Here is a 17,667-nt window from a genome sequence, read left to right on the forward strand (position 1 = left end):
AACGACAGGTTCAGTATTTGAGGGAATGGGGTTAAGATCCACATTCCTACTGTAACGACAGGTTCAGTATTTGAAGGAATGGGGTTAAGATCCACATTCCTACTGTAATGACAGGTTCAGTATTTGAGGGAATGGGGTTAAGATCCACATTCCTACTGTAACAACAGGTTCAGTATTTGAGGGAATGGGGTCAAGATCCACATTCCTACTGTAACGACAGGTTCAGTATTTGAGGGAATGGGGTTAAGATCCACATTCCTTCTGTAACGACAGGTTCAGTATTTGAGGGAATGGGTTAAGATCCACATTCCTACTGTAATGACAGGTTCAGTATTTGAAGGAATGGGGTTAAGATCCACATTCCTACTGTAACGACAGGTTCAGTATTTGAGGGAATGGGGTTAAGATCCACATTCCCATGGTAGTAGCAGGTTCTGTAGTTGAAGGTATAATGTTATAGTGCTATAAAGACCTTCAAAGAAAGCAGCTCTCGTTTCTGTTTGTCAAAACAATCGAAGTACACTGTCAGAAGTCTAAGCTAAGCTATTGGGGTTGGTATCAGTATTTGGAAAAACTTCAAAACCCAACAAGACAGTTGGACAGGTGACCAATCAATGTTGCCTGCCCATCTTCAATGTTACTGCCCGCATTCAGACATTATTTATACTGAAAAATCGTGAAAAATGGGAGACAAATCATGTCTTGATTCAGTGGTTTAATGCAAACAATGACTTGAGAATCTATGAGGAGTTATTATAAAACTACCAGACAGTCGGGGAGGTGGAGGAAAATTTCATGCAGCCTGGCAGAAAAGTTACCAGCCACGGGCAGGCAGACAAGCAGTATTTCGGACACTGGTTAGGATGATATGATCGTTTTGAGGATCACTGGAGCAGACAAAAGCATTGGCTGAAGGTAGGAGTATTAATCCATGCCATCAGCTGAATGCTGTTGTTTCCTGGTTTTGCTCCATTAAGAGTTGTCCACACACACCAGCCATTGTCACCAACAGATCCCAACTTTGAACAAGGGAGATGGATACCAATTTTACTGCCACTTAAAGAAGTGATCCCAACTTCAGTCGCCAGTCTTGACAAGCATGATTTGGAGAAGAGGAGATCCCTTCTGCATTCAGACCATTCTGGTGGTGCACAATACCCATAACATGGCTAGCTCAATGCAAGAAAATACCTGTGCTCATTCAATAAAGTGAGAGTGAATCCTTCAACAATATTACAGAGTCAGCCTAATTTTGTTTGTTTGTTGTTTAACGCCGCGCTCAGCAATATTCCAGCTGTATGATGGTGGTCTGTAAATAATCGAGCCTGGACCAGACAATCCAGTGATAAGTATCATGAGCATCAATCCACGCAATTGGTATTGATGACATGCATCAACCAAGTCAGTGAGCCTGACCACCCGATCCCGTTAGTCGCCTTTTACGACAAGCATGGGTTGCTGAAGGCCTATTCTACCCCGGATCTTCACGGGTCATAAGCCCAATGTCTGTAAATGGTGCATGCTGTAGACATCAACCACTCTGGCAAAACCCACAAGCATTGACACCCAACAATCTGGTTTTACATCGTCAGTACTTCCTATGTCTGTACACACTACGTTCCTGTGAGTACATGCCATGTTTTGCAGTGTAGTCTCCTATTTTAACCAATAAATCAAGCCACCGACAGCTTCAAGCAAGACAGTGCTAAGTTCAATGAACAGTATTTCTCACACAACATGTACCACAGCATTGTGGTCATCTACTCCACACATTGCTTCAATGTCAAGCAGCAGGTGGGTTCACACAAAGTCCCTGCAAGGAGTAGGGCTCATTTGACTTCCATCAGTAATACACTGCCTCAATTCATTATCCGACATCGATTTTCATCACTTGATTGTCGGGTTTGTTTACAGGCCGCAGTTGCATGGCAGGAGTACTGCTGTGAGGCACAAGGCAACAAACATTCACTCTTTATGCCAATTGTGTGAGTGGCGGGTGCTACCGGTAGGGCAGGACATGCTTACCCTTTTCGCAAACACCTGGTGTCATCACTGACTTTCAATGATCCATTCATATAATTTTTACCCTATTTTGCCTTTAAAGCCAAATGAAATGTGTTTCAGCGGAAAATTGAGACATTTTGTATTTAAGACAAACACGTGCCCCCATTCGCCACATGAATAGCAGTGAATGAGTGAGTGAGTATGGTTTTACGCCGCTTTTAGCAATATTCCAGCAATATCACGGCGGGGGACACCAGGAAATGGGCTTCACACATTGTACCCATGTCGGGAACCGAACCCGGGTTTTCGGCATGACGAGCGAACGCTTCAACCACTAGGCTACCCGATCACCCCACATGAATAGCAGCCATAGTGTACACAAACCTGTGAAGTATTGACGATGGGAATACTATCGAGGTGAATCATTCACAAAGGAAACTGACACTCGAACATACAGGATCATAATTGGTAGTCATTTCATTCATGAACTATTAGACATGCAGAAGCTAGTTCATGAAAACTAACACTTCTCTTGTCACAGTAACTGACATAAATCTAACTTTTCACACAAACTATCACTAACACTTGAAGTGCTAAAACTGTAATTTTATAAAATCAACATGAAATGAAAATAATACTGTTAAGATCATACACAACCATCCTCCCGAGGCAAGGGAGGTAACTGACTATAAAAATCCAGTTTCGACACTTTCCGAACTCTGCTTTGGCTGGATTAACAGACATGGGGAATCCGATTTGTAAACAACAAGACGACTGCAGTGCAGACTTCGGTCTATCGCTGGTTTGCAAAACATCGAAATATTGAAAAATATTTTCCAGATCTTTGCAGGTTTTAAATCAAGGTGCTCAAGTGATTTCATTCGAGGTAAGATCTGTTCCATTACATTCTCGATCTTGATTATCTATCAGATCATCTTGACTGGGCACCGCCATTTTGTTTGAAGCAAATGCAAGCGATTTGAGAGCTGGAATGTGATTGGTCAATAGGAAGGACATAGAAAGGACATAACTTGTAATAGCCACTGTCCTTAGTTCGACAATGGTGAAAATTGGACTTTTATAATCAGTTAACTCCCTTTCCTCTGGAAAGATGCTGCACAACAGACTCCTCTCCTGAGTGCTATTTGTAATGATGATTCCTGATTGCTGTAATGATGATTGTATGTTCCAAACAAAACTGTTATTTGTTTCCTAGGTGAAAGGTATAGGTTTACTAAGGACAATTTTAGGAGAAAGATTTGACTCGAATGGCAATGACAGTCGGATACTCAGGAAGAGAACCCATATTAACTTCCAATTTCTCAATTTAAACTAGCACATCACCTTCCGTACATGTCCAAAGAATGAATAGTTTTCAATATACAGGATAATGAAATACATGCACAATAGGATCTGTTTGTTTGTTTGTTTGTTTGTTGTTTAACGCCATACTTGGCAATATTCCAGTTTTATGATGGCGGTCTGTACATAATCGAGACTGGACCAGACAATCCAGTGATTGAAATCATGAACATCGATCTACGCATTTGGGATACGATAACATGCATCAACCATGCCAGCAAACCTAGCCAGCGAGCCTGACCACCCAATCCCGTTAGTCACCTTTTTTTACGGCAAGCATGGGTTGCTGAAGACCTATTCTAACCCGGATCTTCATGGGTACATGTACATTAAGATCTGTTTGTTAGTTTTATGTTTTACCGTACTCAGCAATATTCCAGCTCTACAAAGGCGGCCTGTAAATAATCAAGTCTGGACCAGACAATCCAGTGATTGTTATTGTGAGCAATGATCCATGCTATCATAGTACAGTGACACGCAATTAACCAGGTCACCGAACCTGACCACCCGATCGATTAAGTCGCCTCTTACGACCAGCATAGGTTGCTGGGGACCTATTCTAACCCAGATATCCCACAGGGGTGTACAATGAGAATCTCATGGGACTACAACTTGCTGCCATGGCGACGACTGTCACTGATATTATTTCATGAAAGAGTCAATGAATAAAGACATACTTTTTAAAAATGATAATTAAAAATCAGGTACAAGACCTACATCTAAAATGTGACAAGGGTTTTAACATATGGCAATAACATGATTGAAATTTTATCCCATTCAGGCATATAACAAACAGCTTCGTATCCACTCACATCCTTGCTCTGTAAAAAAATGCACAGGTTATAAAACAAGTTGGCCAGTTAAAATATTTGGATCACAGCTGGACCTTTGATTTGAGATTGAAAGTCTTTCATTTCCTTGACTTGGACCTCGCCCCTCCTCGTGCACCCCCGACATCTGACCTTGGCCCTCTTCGTGCACCTCCGACCTCACTGGAGAATAACCTGAAAGTGACTTGGTTAAGGAAAACACTCCTCATATTCTTGTACAGAAAGAAATATTTGTTGAAATGTTGGGATGTTTGAAAAAATTAGTAATATATTTCACTTTTCACATCAGTACGTACAAATAATCACGTAAACCATCTGTGCAGTACATCGAACGGTCGGGGTTAGGTCAGTCTGATTCCAGCAGAAGCGGAATTGTTTACAAACTAGATAAAGTCACCCCTTCGCCGAACATGGAATACTGTGTTCTTGCTGAACACATGGTCAAAGCTCCACACACACAAAAACCCATCATGCAACAATACACTGAGAACTGTATAGCAGACAGACAAAGTGGTGTCCCGAGTTCCGGAGAAATAAGGGTGTACATGCAGCCAGTTCCCTGGCAAATGTGTGACATGACCATGCTTTAAATAGCAAGTTGCTCTTCGTGATATTTGGGGCATGTAAATAAGTCTTAAAAATGTCAAAATCATCAAATCTCTGCAGATTCTCTCACGAAAATCACAACAAAATGAGTGAGGGTCAGACAGAGAAAGTGTATTTGCAATTGTCACAAGAAGGTCTTTGCTTATCCATATCCTCTGAGCAGTTGTGTTTAATGAGACAGACTAACAAGCAAAAAAAACAAACAAAAATTTAATTATGTTGAGTTCGAACACATCTACACACCAATGCGATTAGAAAGTGAATGAGTGGGCTGGGTACGTCATGTGATCAGATCACACAGGATTCAGGTAGTGTTCAACACATTGTTTATGGGGTTACCATGGTGACAACTGGTGAGGTGTTTTTCAAGGAAACTTTTTTTGTGAGCATTTCCACACAAGGATCATAGATAGTGTGAGATGGGATAAGTTTAAAGATTTATTGTCTTTGCAAACCATCTCTCAAGGGACACATAATACTGCACTCAGCGATATTCCAGCTATATGACAGCGGTCTGTATATAATCGTCATGAGCATTGCTCTACGCAATTGGGATACAATGACATGCATCAACCAAGTCAGCAAACCTGACCACCCGATCCTATCAGTCGCCTCTTACGACAAGAGAACGTGGGTATATAACGATGTAACATACGGCCCTGGGTACATTTGATGGGTTGAGAACAGCCCAAGAGCTTCACCGACTGCAGGATTAAAGTAAAGGATATCTGTCTACATCCACCTCCTGTCTCAGGATGCCGGTGAGGATGAACTCCGCAGACACGATGGGGATCCCGGCCTTGATGGCAGCCTGACACTGGGACTTGTCCTCCTCGCACGACATCACCAACATGTTCGCTTCTACTTTTTTGGGCATGGTGGACAAGTACTGACAAAAGATCATTAAAAAATGCACTTAAGTGATGCTTTTTCCAATTTGATAGAACCAATGTTATCAAATGATTCACAGTAAATATATGTTTTCATTTAAATGCTTGGTATAAATTTTTAATCTATCAGAATTTTATTTATTATTTAGTTTGTTATTGACTATTCAGAATTCAGAAATTAATATCGAATTACCTCAGCACCAGCACACATCAGGACATCTGAAACACGGAAAAAAATGTTCATATAATTTCTGTGTGAGTGCATATTGTTTTATGCCTGCTTTTAGCAATATTCCAGCAATATTCTTGGCATGACGAGCGAACGCTTTTGATAACATGTCAGTCTTAACCACATTGTGTGGTATATTTACATTCGAGTGTACTGGAAGTGACCTCTGAACTTGACTACGTGTGCGCATGCGTGAGCGGAAGCTGGGGCAGAGATGGGAAAAAGTAGACAGGAAGCAGCGTGTTTACAGATGGCGGGGATTTGACATGAACTGTCAGTGGTGTGTTGAGTGAGAGAAGGGCTAACCAGGGCCAACAGTGGAAAGGGCCATAAAGGTAATTAACACTTTAACCACTAGAAAGCCACTTGGAACAGTATGTCAATAAGTGAGATTGGTCTAAAGCTGCTTTGAACAGAATGCAGTTACCTCACATAGCATAAGAAATATTTGGAAAGAAAGCCGAAGTGGAGCAGGTCAAGATGTTTACCATTTTGAAAATAACAAGCCACAAACCAAATCAGGGCAAATCAGGGATTCGACCCCATGATGACAGGTTACCCGCACACCTACAGCGCTACAACTGCCAGTACATTGTGGCACCTTAGACAGCCAGGGCCACACGAGGCAAATGTGTAAGCTTCTCACCTTTCATCTGTGGTGGCTCTGGTCTGACAGATTTGCTGACATGTATCTTGTAGGCCCCGAGCAAGTTCTCCTCCGCGGCTCTAGCCAGGGACTTCTTCAGAGAGAACTTGTACTGCTTCTCTGCCGCTGTGTCTGACACGAGGAACTTGGAGCAATCTGGACGACAAACAGGGTCAAATAACCTCACTAATTCATGACAATTACTTTTGTATTGTACTAGTCTGACCACATCGATCAGATCTCCATTGCATCTGTCTTATCAGTGAGTGAGTGAGTTAAAATTTAACGTCACATCGGCACTATCCCAGCCATATAGCAACCTGCCTTATCAGTAGCACCATTTACTGATAATACCTGATTTGGACTGGTAGAACATAACTTGGAGTTTAGTTCATTTAGTTCATTTAGATCCATTTAGCTTCCTCTTGCGACCATCAGTTGCTGGGCTTCTGTTCTAACCCAGAATCCCCATGGGGTATGTCTACTAAAGCAGCGGTAGGGTTTTCTTACCCAGGAACGTTCCGGCACTCTTGCTGCTGTTGAGCCAATGAGGTGTGACGATGGGTACTCCTCGCGCCACACCACCCAGGAATTTCACAGTCCGGCGCACCTGACAAGACATGCAATCAATTACAGATATGATTATGTATTATTTTCAAGTGTTCCTCAGGTGTGCCCCAAACAAAGAGTGCCAAGGTTTATCATGATGACAGCAAACATATTTCTGACTGTCTGCTTTTTATCGTAGCAGAGTACTGACATTAAGTGGTACTTGCGTTCATCTTTTTCTATATGACACTTTAATTTACTTGTTATGAAGCCTCTCAAGCCTGTTACAAAAGAGTGTTGCTTACTATCCCTGCCCACAGGACAACCAAATTCATGGCATACTTGCGTTCATCATTTTCTATATGACACTTTAATTTACTTGTTATGAAGCCTCTCAAGCCTGTTACAAAAGAGTGTTGCTTACTATCCCTGCCCACAGGACAACCAAATTCATGGCATACTTTCCCCCTAAATATCCCCCCCCCCCCCACCAATATCCTTATTTCTATGATTGAAGTTTCTACGGTGGCCAACTTTGTCGGTACTTCCTGCTTCAAACTTTTCAAAACATATTCACTTTCTCATTTTCAGACTGGTCATGTGTTTGTTCATGTTTATCAGAAAACGTAAACTCTTCAGACTCAAATATTTGTACTTGATGCCATGTTTGTGTGATTCATGGCTTGTTAAAGTTAAAAATGTCAATTATATTTGTTGTCATAATTATGTTTGACTGCTTCACGGGTGTCACTAATGGACGACCCCCACAAAGCACTGTTTGCCACAGTAGAAACAAACATGAACACGCCCATAGAAGTTTATGTGGTGAGTGAAAAGATATCTTCAGCGTAAATTGATAATCTTCACAAGAGTGCAGTCATTTATATACACAAATTAGCATTTGAAAAATAGATGTGATATATTTATTATATTTTCTTGCCAGCGTGTCGTAAGCACTGGATGTTTGTTTTAACCCGTCTACTGGGATCTTAACTGCGCGATTAGTACACTTGTATGTATACCTCTCAAACTCTGAATTCACCTCATCATGATCAAGAATAGTGAATATCACCCTCGTGTCTTGTGATATCAAATATATCAACACGGTTCACTAAAAGTTTAAAACACAAAGGCTTGTTGAGAGTTTTATATGTTTAATATCAAAAGACACAAGGGTGAGATTCTATATATCATCCAAAATCATTCTTCCAACTTTTTAAAGTTTTTGAACAGTAATAAGCAGTGTCTTGTATATAAAAACTACAGTTTACCACATTCAGTGGCAGAGAGATTAGTGATGTCATTTGACGACATGGTAACCCATCACACCACAATGGTCTGAAAATCATTGTGATGCAACTTCACAGCAGCAATGTCTCCAAGGAGGAATCATTTGATTGCACCAAGAGATATCTCCACTTTCTAACCATGAGGGGACCTATTCGAACCTGGAATCTACACAGAGATTTCTGACCTGTGAAGATCCAGGGTAGAATAGGTCTTCAGCAACCCATGCTTGCCGTAAAAGGTGACTATGCTTGTCGTAAGAGGCGACTAACAGGATCGGGTGGTCAGACTCACTGAATTGGTTGATGCATGTCACCGTATCCAAACTGTGTGGATTGATGATCATGATGTCAATCACTGGACTGTCTAGTCCAGACTCATTATTTACAGACCGCATTCATGTAGCTGGAATATTGCTGAGTGCGGCGTTAAACATCAAACAAACAAACAAACACAGATTTCATAAGTGGCATATAAAGTTGGTATGATGAATAAGGGAGATAATTCTTTCGAGTGAGTGAGTGAGTGAGTATGGTTTTACGCCGCTTTTAGCAATATTCCAGCAATATCACGGCGGGGGACACCAGAAATGGGCTTCACACATTGTACCCATGTCGGGAATCGAACCCGGGTCTTCTGCGTGACAAGTGAACGCTTTAACCACTAGGCTACCCGACCGCCCCTAATTCTTTGGACAAACAACTTCTGTATTACAATGAATGAGACATTTCGAGGTAGATATTACATCACTTGCTTGATAACGGTGTTAGTATCTACAAAGAAACATCGCAGTCATTGTAAAAAAAAAAGGTGTTTGTCTTTGTGTGTTTGTTATTGAACGCCGTACTCAGCAATATTCCAGCTATATGACAGCAGACTGTACATAATCAAGTCCAGACCAGACAGTCCAGTGATTGATATCATAAGCATCAATCCATGCAATTGGGATATAATGACATGCATTAGTCGCCTCTTACAACAAGTCACCTTTTAAGGCAAGCATGGGTTGCTGAAGACCTATTCTACCTCGGATCTTCACGAGTCATTTGTATATCCATAGAATTTTCTCCCTTGTGCACAGAGACTGCTGCTACAGAGGCCTACCTTGTCTGTGACGAGGTGGGTGCAGTCATGGATGGATGTAGCTAGTCCTCCTCCCAAGTCCTTCACAATCTGAAACATGGACAAACATAGGAACTTCCTCACTTGACAACTTTACTCAGCTATATCAATGACAGAGATTATCACCATTGAAATTGTTTACCAGGTCTGACACCTACACGTACCTGATTCAAGGTGAGGTTTTGAGACACGGGTACTCAAGACCAGGGCCCCGTTCCACAAAGCGATCTTAGCGCTACGACTGTCGTAAGTCTATGTTAAAATATGAGGGTTAAGATCATCTTAGCGCTATGATCGCTTTGTGGAATGGGGCCCAGGTCAGGTGGTAAGACACTGGAATCTATATCTTTCAACCCACCAGAGCCCTAATGTGCAGTGAAGATGCTGTAGCTTCTATACTGAAAACCTTGCATGCCAAACATACTAAGAGGCACAACATGAAAACAATGACAGTCTTTGACATATTTCCTAACGACATTACAAAAACCATCAACAATGATGTCTGTATCAACAATGTTTTTAAGATTACCTTAACGGTGCCCAAAAGCAGGAGAAATCATAACTTCATGTTTTGAATTAGTTAGTTTTCCTCACTCACTCAGGATGACAGGAATAACGAAACGGTTGAATACCTTTTGTCCCTGTTCATCGACCACGCCGGTGAAAAGGACTCGAGGCTTGGGATCCATGGACTTGCGCCGCAGCGACGGCGACGACATCTCCTCCGTCACCTGCTTCTGTTTACCTGGTGGCGGGGAGGAGTCAGACGACCGCGACTTCTTGGCTGGTGCTGCTTCTTGTTCCTGCCAAGTGGATGAAGTAACTCTTACATAATGATGTGTATCTCAATGTCATCGTGCAGTTTTTAAGTATTCAGGATCCTATCTAGTCATCATTTTTGTCATTGTCTCATCAATCTGGGTTTCAGGTCAGCTCAGTTTCTTGGACACTGACAGATTGTCATCCAAAATATTCTGAAGATATTTTTCAAATTTGGATTGACATATACAGAACAATTACATTAGGGATCATGAATATATATTGGGGGATATTTTTATGAAATTGTGTGCTCAGTCTTTATAAAAAAAAATATCCCCAAAAGCATTCATGATCCGAAACTGTTTTGTTCAGTGAAGAAAAATGTCCTATTGAAAGGTAATGCAATCATGAAAATGTATTTATGCCTCTAGCAAAGCCACTGTCAATACTTAGAGACAATTCTGCAGCTAATTTTGTTCTAACACCAATGCTAGGACGATCCATGAATGTTTCAGATTTACAGATCATATTGCTGAGGTGTCCGCTGACAGTGTACCCTGACATGACCTTCACCATGACCAACACATCAGTGAGCAAAAAGGAAAGTTCAATGACAGTTTACACAAATAATCCAGCTCTGTGACACTGAACACGTGAAGATCCGGATTAATATTGGTCTTCATCAACCCATGCTTGTCATTAGAGGTGACTGAAGGGATTGTGTGATCAGACTTTCTGACTTGATTTATGCATATCATCATATCCCAATTACATAGATCAATGCTCTTAATGTCAATCACTTGGTTGTCTGGTACAGCCTCGATTATTTATACCAAGGTCATATAATTGGAATATTGCAGAGTGCAGCAGTAAACAACAATCAACAAACAAACAAAGAAACAAAAGGATATGATGACCTGTTTAACCAAGTCAGCGAGTCTGACCACCCAATCCCCAACTCTGTGCCACTGACCTGACTGGAGTCTACCCTGCCCCCTTTCCTCCTCTTCACACCACTGTCCGGTGCCGCTGCTACAGGGGAAGCCTTGGAACCTCGACTTGGCCGAGACGTTTCACCCCCCTCAACAGCAATGGCCTTACTCTGATTTCTTCCTGCTGTATCTTCTACTGCGTCAGCTGAATTCTTGCCTCTATTAGCTGACAGCGTTCTTTTCGTCTTACCCTTCTTTCCTTTCTTAGCACTAGATACTTCAGTCTCAGGTTCCTCAATTGTAACAACTGTTTCATTAGCACTGTCTTCTGACTTTGAACCTGATACTTCTTCTGCTGCAGATGAATCTCTTCCTCTTTTCCTTGTGGAAGGCAGCAGTTCTGGGACACCACTGCCAGGAGAGTCTAGCCTACCTTTACCCCCCTTCCTGCCTCTCTTAGCTGCTGGCAGGTCTAGACTTTCTTCTGATGTTCTCTTCCTAACAGATGTCCTGGGTTCACTGTCATCTGGTTTGGTCTGACTTTCTTCCGCTTCTATCAAACCCTTTCCAGCAGTCTTTGAAAGTGTCTTACCCTTTCCCTTAGAAACAGTTATCTCCCTTGATTGTCTACTCTCTGACCGTCTGCCTCTGCCAATGTCACTGTAACCAGATATATTCGGATCAGATTCATCTATTGCTGCATGTTTTGTTTGAGACCCAGTCTTAAATGTAGATTCCACCCCTTCTGTTTGTGTTTTCCCGTGTGGAGCACGACCAGCTCTTCTTGTTGGCTTAGATTCATCAACACTCTCAAGTGATGACTTAACACTGTCTTCTGATGGCGTTCGAGCCCTTCGACTTACAGAAACTGTCTCACATTTTTCAGTGGATCGACCTCTTCTTGTTGGTTTTGGTTCAACTTGACTGACAAGAGCTGCAGGCAGACTCTTCCTCCCAGAAGTACCTCTCTTCCCAGCATCAGGAGCAGGAGGTTCCAGTGTCGTCTTTGCTCTGCCTCTCCTCGTACCTGCAGTTACATCAGATTCACCTTTCTCCTCTTTAACTGGATCTTCCTTCACATCCTGGGATGTCTTCCTCCCCCTACCCTTGCTTGGAGCTACCTTTTTACCAATACTTATTTCTTCAGAGGATTTCTCCTCAGTCTCAAGACTTTCAGGCTCTTCTTTTATGACATCATTAGTTTGTCCTCCCTCTGCTGCTGCTGTGTGGCTGGTCTTACCCTTGCTCCTCCTCCCACCAGGAGCTGCAGGTACTTCACCTCCACTTCTCCTTCGACCACCTACAGCTCCTTGTGTCTCCTTGTCCTCCACCACAACGCCTTTTCTTCCTCTACCTTTCTTCGCTGTCTCTTCTTCCTTCTCCTCGACAACAACCTCTTTCCTTCCTCGACCTTTCTTCACCGTCTCCTCTTCCTTCTCCTCGATCAGAACCCCTTTCCTTCCTCTACCTTTCTTCACAGTCTCTTCTTCCTTCTCCTCGACCACAACCCCTTTCCTTCCTCTACCTTTCTTCACAGTCTCTTCTTCCTTCTCCTCGACCACAACCCCTTTCCTTCCTCTACCTTTCTTCACCGTCTCCTCTTCCTTCTCCTCGACCACAACCTCTTTCCTTCCTCTCTTCACTGTCTGCTCTTTCTTCTCCACTCCTGCTGCCACACCTTCACCTTCTGTCACTGGCTCTTCCTTCACTACCACCTGTTCCCCAACACCTCTTCTCCTGCCCCTTCCTCGGCCCTGACCGGTCTCCAGTCTCTCCAGCACAGCTACTCTTCCAGGGGTACTCCTCCTACGACCACCAGCTCCACCATCAGCAGCAACATCAGCCAACGCTAGATCCAGACTCCTCCTTCCCCTCCCACGGCTTCGAGCCATACCAGCTGACTTCTTGGTCTTGTTCTCGTTGTCAGCAACCTAAAGAACACATTTACAGAATGGTTCAGTTAAAACGGATCTTACAATTAATTGAATTTCATGCGATATCATAATAAATTTGTTTCATATGACAGATGAAGACTTACCCCTGCAGCAAACGCAACTCGTTTCGGGGAGGGTGAGGGACTTCTCCTTGGACTGGCCATGGCCGACTTGCGGGGGGACCGCTCTGGCAGGGGGATCATTGGGGAGGGCACCTTCTCATGGGAGTGGCTGTCTGGCACCATCTGTATCACATATAGCAGTTGTCAAATTGCACCATACATCACATAAATAGTCCTGTCAAATCTACATCCTACGACATGAAAACTGTCGTACAAATAGTGAAAAGGTACTTTATCACACCTCTATGTCAGAATGATGAAATCTGATTGGCCCACGGGATCTTGATGAAATATGATGTATCCCGCCTTGGAGGGAAATAAAAGAAAATTTCATCTGGTGAATATATCCCTTATACCCTGCCATGAGCAAGAGAGGCTGCACATGGATTTCTGAGAGGCAGAACATTTTCCTTATACCTCGCTTCCAAGCGAAAAGCTGCACGCTTCTTACGAGTCTATGAAAGTCACCTGACACAGCATAAGCTAACTTCTGCTCAATCAAACGGCTGTTGTCTATCAATTTTTAATTTGAATTAGTCCTTTCACGATGTCATATTAAAACATGTCGGTAAGACAAATTAACTGTAACAGGATCACTCGGAGTACATGGAGTTTTATGCATCCCTAGTTACGTTTAATAAGTACTGGGTACACGACACGCATAAAACCTCATGTGCCCCGAGTGATCCTGTTACAACTTATAGTATCTGCCACGGTGGCCATATTAACAACTGAGGTACCTACCTCCTCTGTGGAATCCAGCCCGTACTGCTGTGTGGCTTCCGGTTCATCAGCACCATACACCTGGGTGGGTTCTAGGTCGGAGCCATCAGTACCTGCACACACAGGGTACATCATACACACACAGGGTACATCATACACACACAGGGTACATCATACACATACAGGGTACACCATATACACACACAGGGTACATCATATACACCTACAGGGTACATCATATACACCTACAGGGTACATCATATACACACACAGGGTACATCATATACACCTACAGGGTACATCATATACACACACACAGGGTACATCATGTACACACAGGGTACATCATATACACACAGGGTACACCATATACACACACAGGGTACATCATATACACCTACAGGGTACATCATATACACACACAGGGTACATCATATACACACACACAGGGTACATCATATACACCCACAGGGTACATCATATACATCCACAGGTTACATCATATACACACAGGTTACATCATATACACACAGGGTACATCATATACACACAGGGTACATCATATACATACGGGGTACATCATATACACACACAAGGTACACCATATACACACACAGGGTACATCATATACACACAGGGTACATCATACACACACAGGGTACATCATATACACACACAGGGTACATCATATACACACACAGGGTACACCATATACACACACTGGGTACATCATATACACACAATGTAAATCATATACAAACAGGGTACATCATACACACACACAGGGTACATCAGATACACACAGGGTACATCATATACACACAGGGTACATCATATATACACACAGGGTACATCATATACAAACAGGGTACATCATATACACACACAGGGTACATCATATACACACAGGGTACATCATATACACACAGGGTACATCATATACACACAGGGTACATCATACACACACAGGGTACATCATATACACACACAGGGTACACCATATACACACAGGGAACATCATGTACACACAGGGTACTTCATACACACACAGGGTACATCATATACACACTAAGGGTACATCATATACACACTAAGGGTACACCATATACACACACAGGGTACATCATATACACACAGGGTAAATCATACACAAACAGGGTACATCATATACACACAGAGGGTACATCATACACACACAGGGTACATCATATACACCCACAGGGTACACCATATACACACAGGGAACATCATATACACACACAGGGTACATCATACACACAGAGGGTACATCATACACACACAGGGTACACCATATACACACAGGGAACATCATGTACACACACAGGGTACACCATACACACACACAGAGTACATCATATACACACAGGGTACATCATATACACACACAGGGTACATCATATACACATACAGTGTACATCATACACACACAGGGTACATCATATACACACACAGGGTACATCATATACACACAGGGAACATCATATACACACACAGGGTACATCATATACACAAACAGTGTACATCATACACACACAGGGTACATCATATACACCCACAGTGTACATCATACACACACAGGGTACATCATATACACACAGGGTACATCATATATACACACAGGGTACATCATATACAAACAGGGTACATCATATACACACACAGGGTACATCATATACACACAGGGTACACACAGGGTACATCATATACACACAGGGTACATCATATACACACAGGGTACATCATATACACACACAGGGTACACCATATACACACACTGGGTACATCATATACACACAGGGTACATCATACACACACTAAGGGTACATCATATACACACTAAGGGTACATCATATACACACTAAGGGTACACCATATACACACACAGGGTACATCATATACACACAGGGTAAATCATACACAAACAGGGTACATCATATACACACAGAGGGTACATCATACACACACAGGGTACATCATATACACCCACAGGGTACACCATATACACACAGGATACATCATATACACACAGAGGGTACATCATACACACACAGGGTACATCATACACACACAGGGTACATCATATACACACACAGGGTACACCATATACACACACTGGGTACATCATATACACACAGGGTACATCATACACACACAGGGTACATCATATACACACACAGGGTACACCATATACACACACTGGGTACATCATATACACACAGGGTACTTCATACACACACAGGGTACATCATATACACACTAAGGGTACATCATATACACACTAAGGGTACACCATATACACACACAGGGTACATCATATACACACAGGGTAAATCATACACAAACAGGGTACATCATATACACACAGAGGGTACATCATACACACACAGGGTACATCATATACACCCACAGGGTACACCATATACACACAGGGAACATCATATACACACACAGGGTACATCATACACACAGAGGGTACATCATACACACACAGGGTACACCATATACACACAGGGAACATCATATACACACACAGGGTACACCATACACACACACAGTACATCATATACACACAGGATACATCATACACACACAGGGTACATCATATACACACAGGGAACATCATATACACACACAGGGTACATCATATACACATACAGTGTACATCATATACACACACAGGGTACATCATATACACACACAGGGTACATCATATACAAACAGGGTACATCATATACACACACAGGGTACATCATATACACACAGGGTACATCATATACACACACTGGGTACATCATATACACACAGGGTACATCATACACACACAGGGTACATCATATACACACACAGGGTACACCATATATACACACTGGGTACATCATATACACACAGGGTACATCATACACACACTAAGGGTACATCATATACACACTAAGGGTACATCATACACACACTAAGGGTACACCATATACACACACAGGGTACATCATATACACACAGGGTAAATCATACACAAACAGGGTACATCATATACACACAGAGGGTACATCATACACACACAGGGTACATCATATACACCCACAGGGTACACCATATACACACAGGATACATCATATACACACAGAGGGTACATCATACACACACAGGGTACATCATACACACACAGGGTACATCATATACACACAGGGAACATCATATACACATACAGTGTACATCATACACACACAGGGTACATCATATACACACAGAGGGTACATCATACACACACAGGGTACATCATATACACCCACAGTGTACATCATACACACACAGGGTACATCATATACACACAGGGTACATCATATACACACAGAGGGTACACCATATATACCAATAGGGTACATCATACAGTTGACGAAGACCCAGTTTAGAGTCCCATATTACCTTCTCCAGAGCTGGGGGTCTTCGTGGACTGCCTTCCTCTACTCCTGGGACTGGAAGCCACAGGTGACGGCTTCTGGCAGGATAGGGAACAATCATAGTGAGGCTTTTGAAAGTATATTATGGGGTGAGATGAAATGGAGTGGTGCGTCGCGTTAATATTATTTCACTTAGGTGTGTGGCTGCTCGTACTTGTCTGCATTTATATGTCTGTTTTACAGTACTAGACCACTG

At 42.5% G+C, this 17,667-nt stretch overlaps 1 protein-coding gene across 4 annotated transcripts in view; it reads right to left on the bottom strand.

The window, feature by feature from the left end:
* Positions 1–4,056: 4,056 nt before the first annotated feature.
* Positions 4,057–17,667, bottom strand: part of LOC124133179 (mediator of DNA damage checkpoint protein 1-like) — a 37,876-nt gene continuing 24,265 nt past the window's right edge. For all 4 annotated transcript variants that reach the window (XM_048400505.1, XM_048400506.1, XM_048400503.1 and 1 more), the window contains 11 exons: positions 17,437–17,509; positions 14,017–14,108; positions 13,255–13,395; positions 11,258–13,147; positions 10,158–10,328; positions 9,508–9,576; positions 7,078–7,177; positions 6,568–6,723; positions 5,886–5,911; positions 5,531–5,691; positions 4,057–4,376 (listed from right to left, as the gene is read on the bottom strand). In XM_048400505.1, coding sequence (XP_048256462.1) covers positions 4,277–4,376; positions 5,531–5,691; positions 5,886–5,911; positions 6,568–6,723; positions 7,078–7,177; positions 9,508–9,576; positions 10,158–10,328; positions 11,258–13,147; positions 13,255–13,395; positions 14,017–14,108; positions 17,437–17,509 — 2,979 coding nt within the window. In that variant the 3' untranslated portion in view covers positions 4,057–4,276. The remainder of the gene's footprint in view (positions 4,377–5,530; positions 5,692–5,885; positions 5,912–6,567; positions 6,724–7,077; positions 7,178–9,507; positions 9,577–10,157; positions 10,329–11,257; positions 13,148–13,254; positions 13,396–14,016; positions 14,109–17,436; positions 17,510–17,667) is intronic.

This window comes from Haliotis rufescens, unplaced genomic scaffold (genome assembly GCF_023055435.1).
Source record: "Haliotis rufescens isolate VD_foot unplaced genomic scaffold, xgHalRufe1.0.p SCAF_2, whole genome shotgun sequence".
In the NCBI taxonomy this organism is placed as follows: domain Eukaryota; kingdom Metazoa; phylum Mollusca; class Gastropoda; order Lepetellida; family Haliotidae; genus Haliotis; species Haliotis rufescens.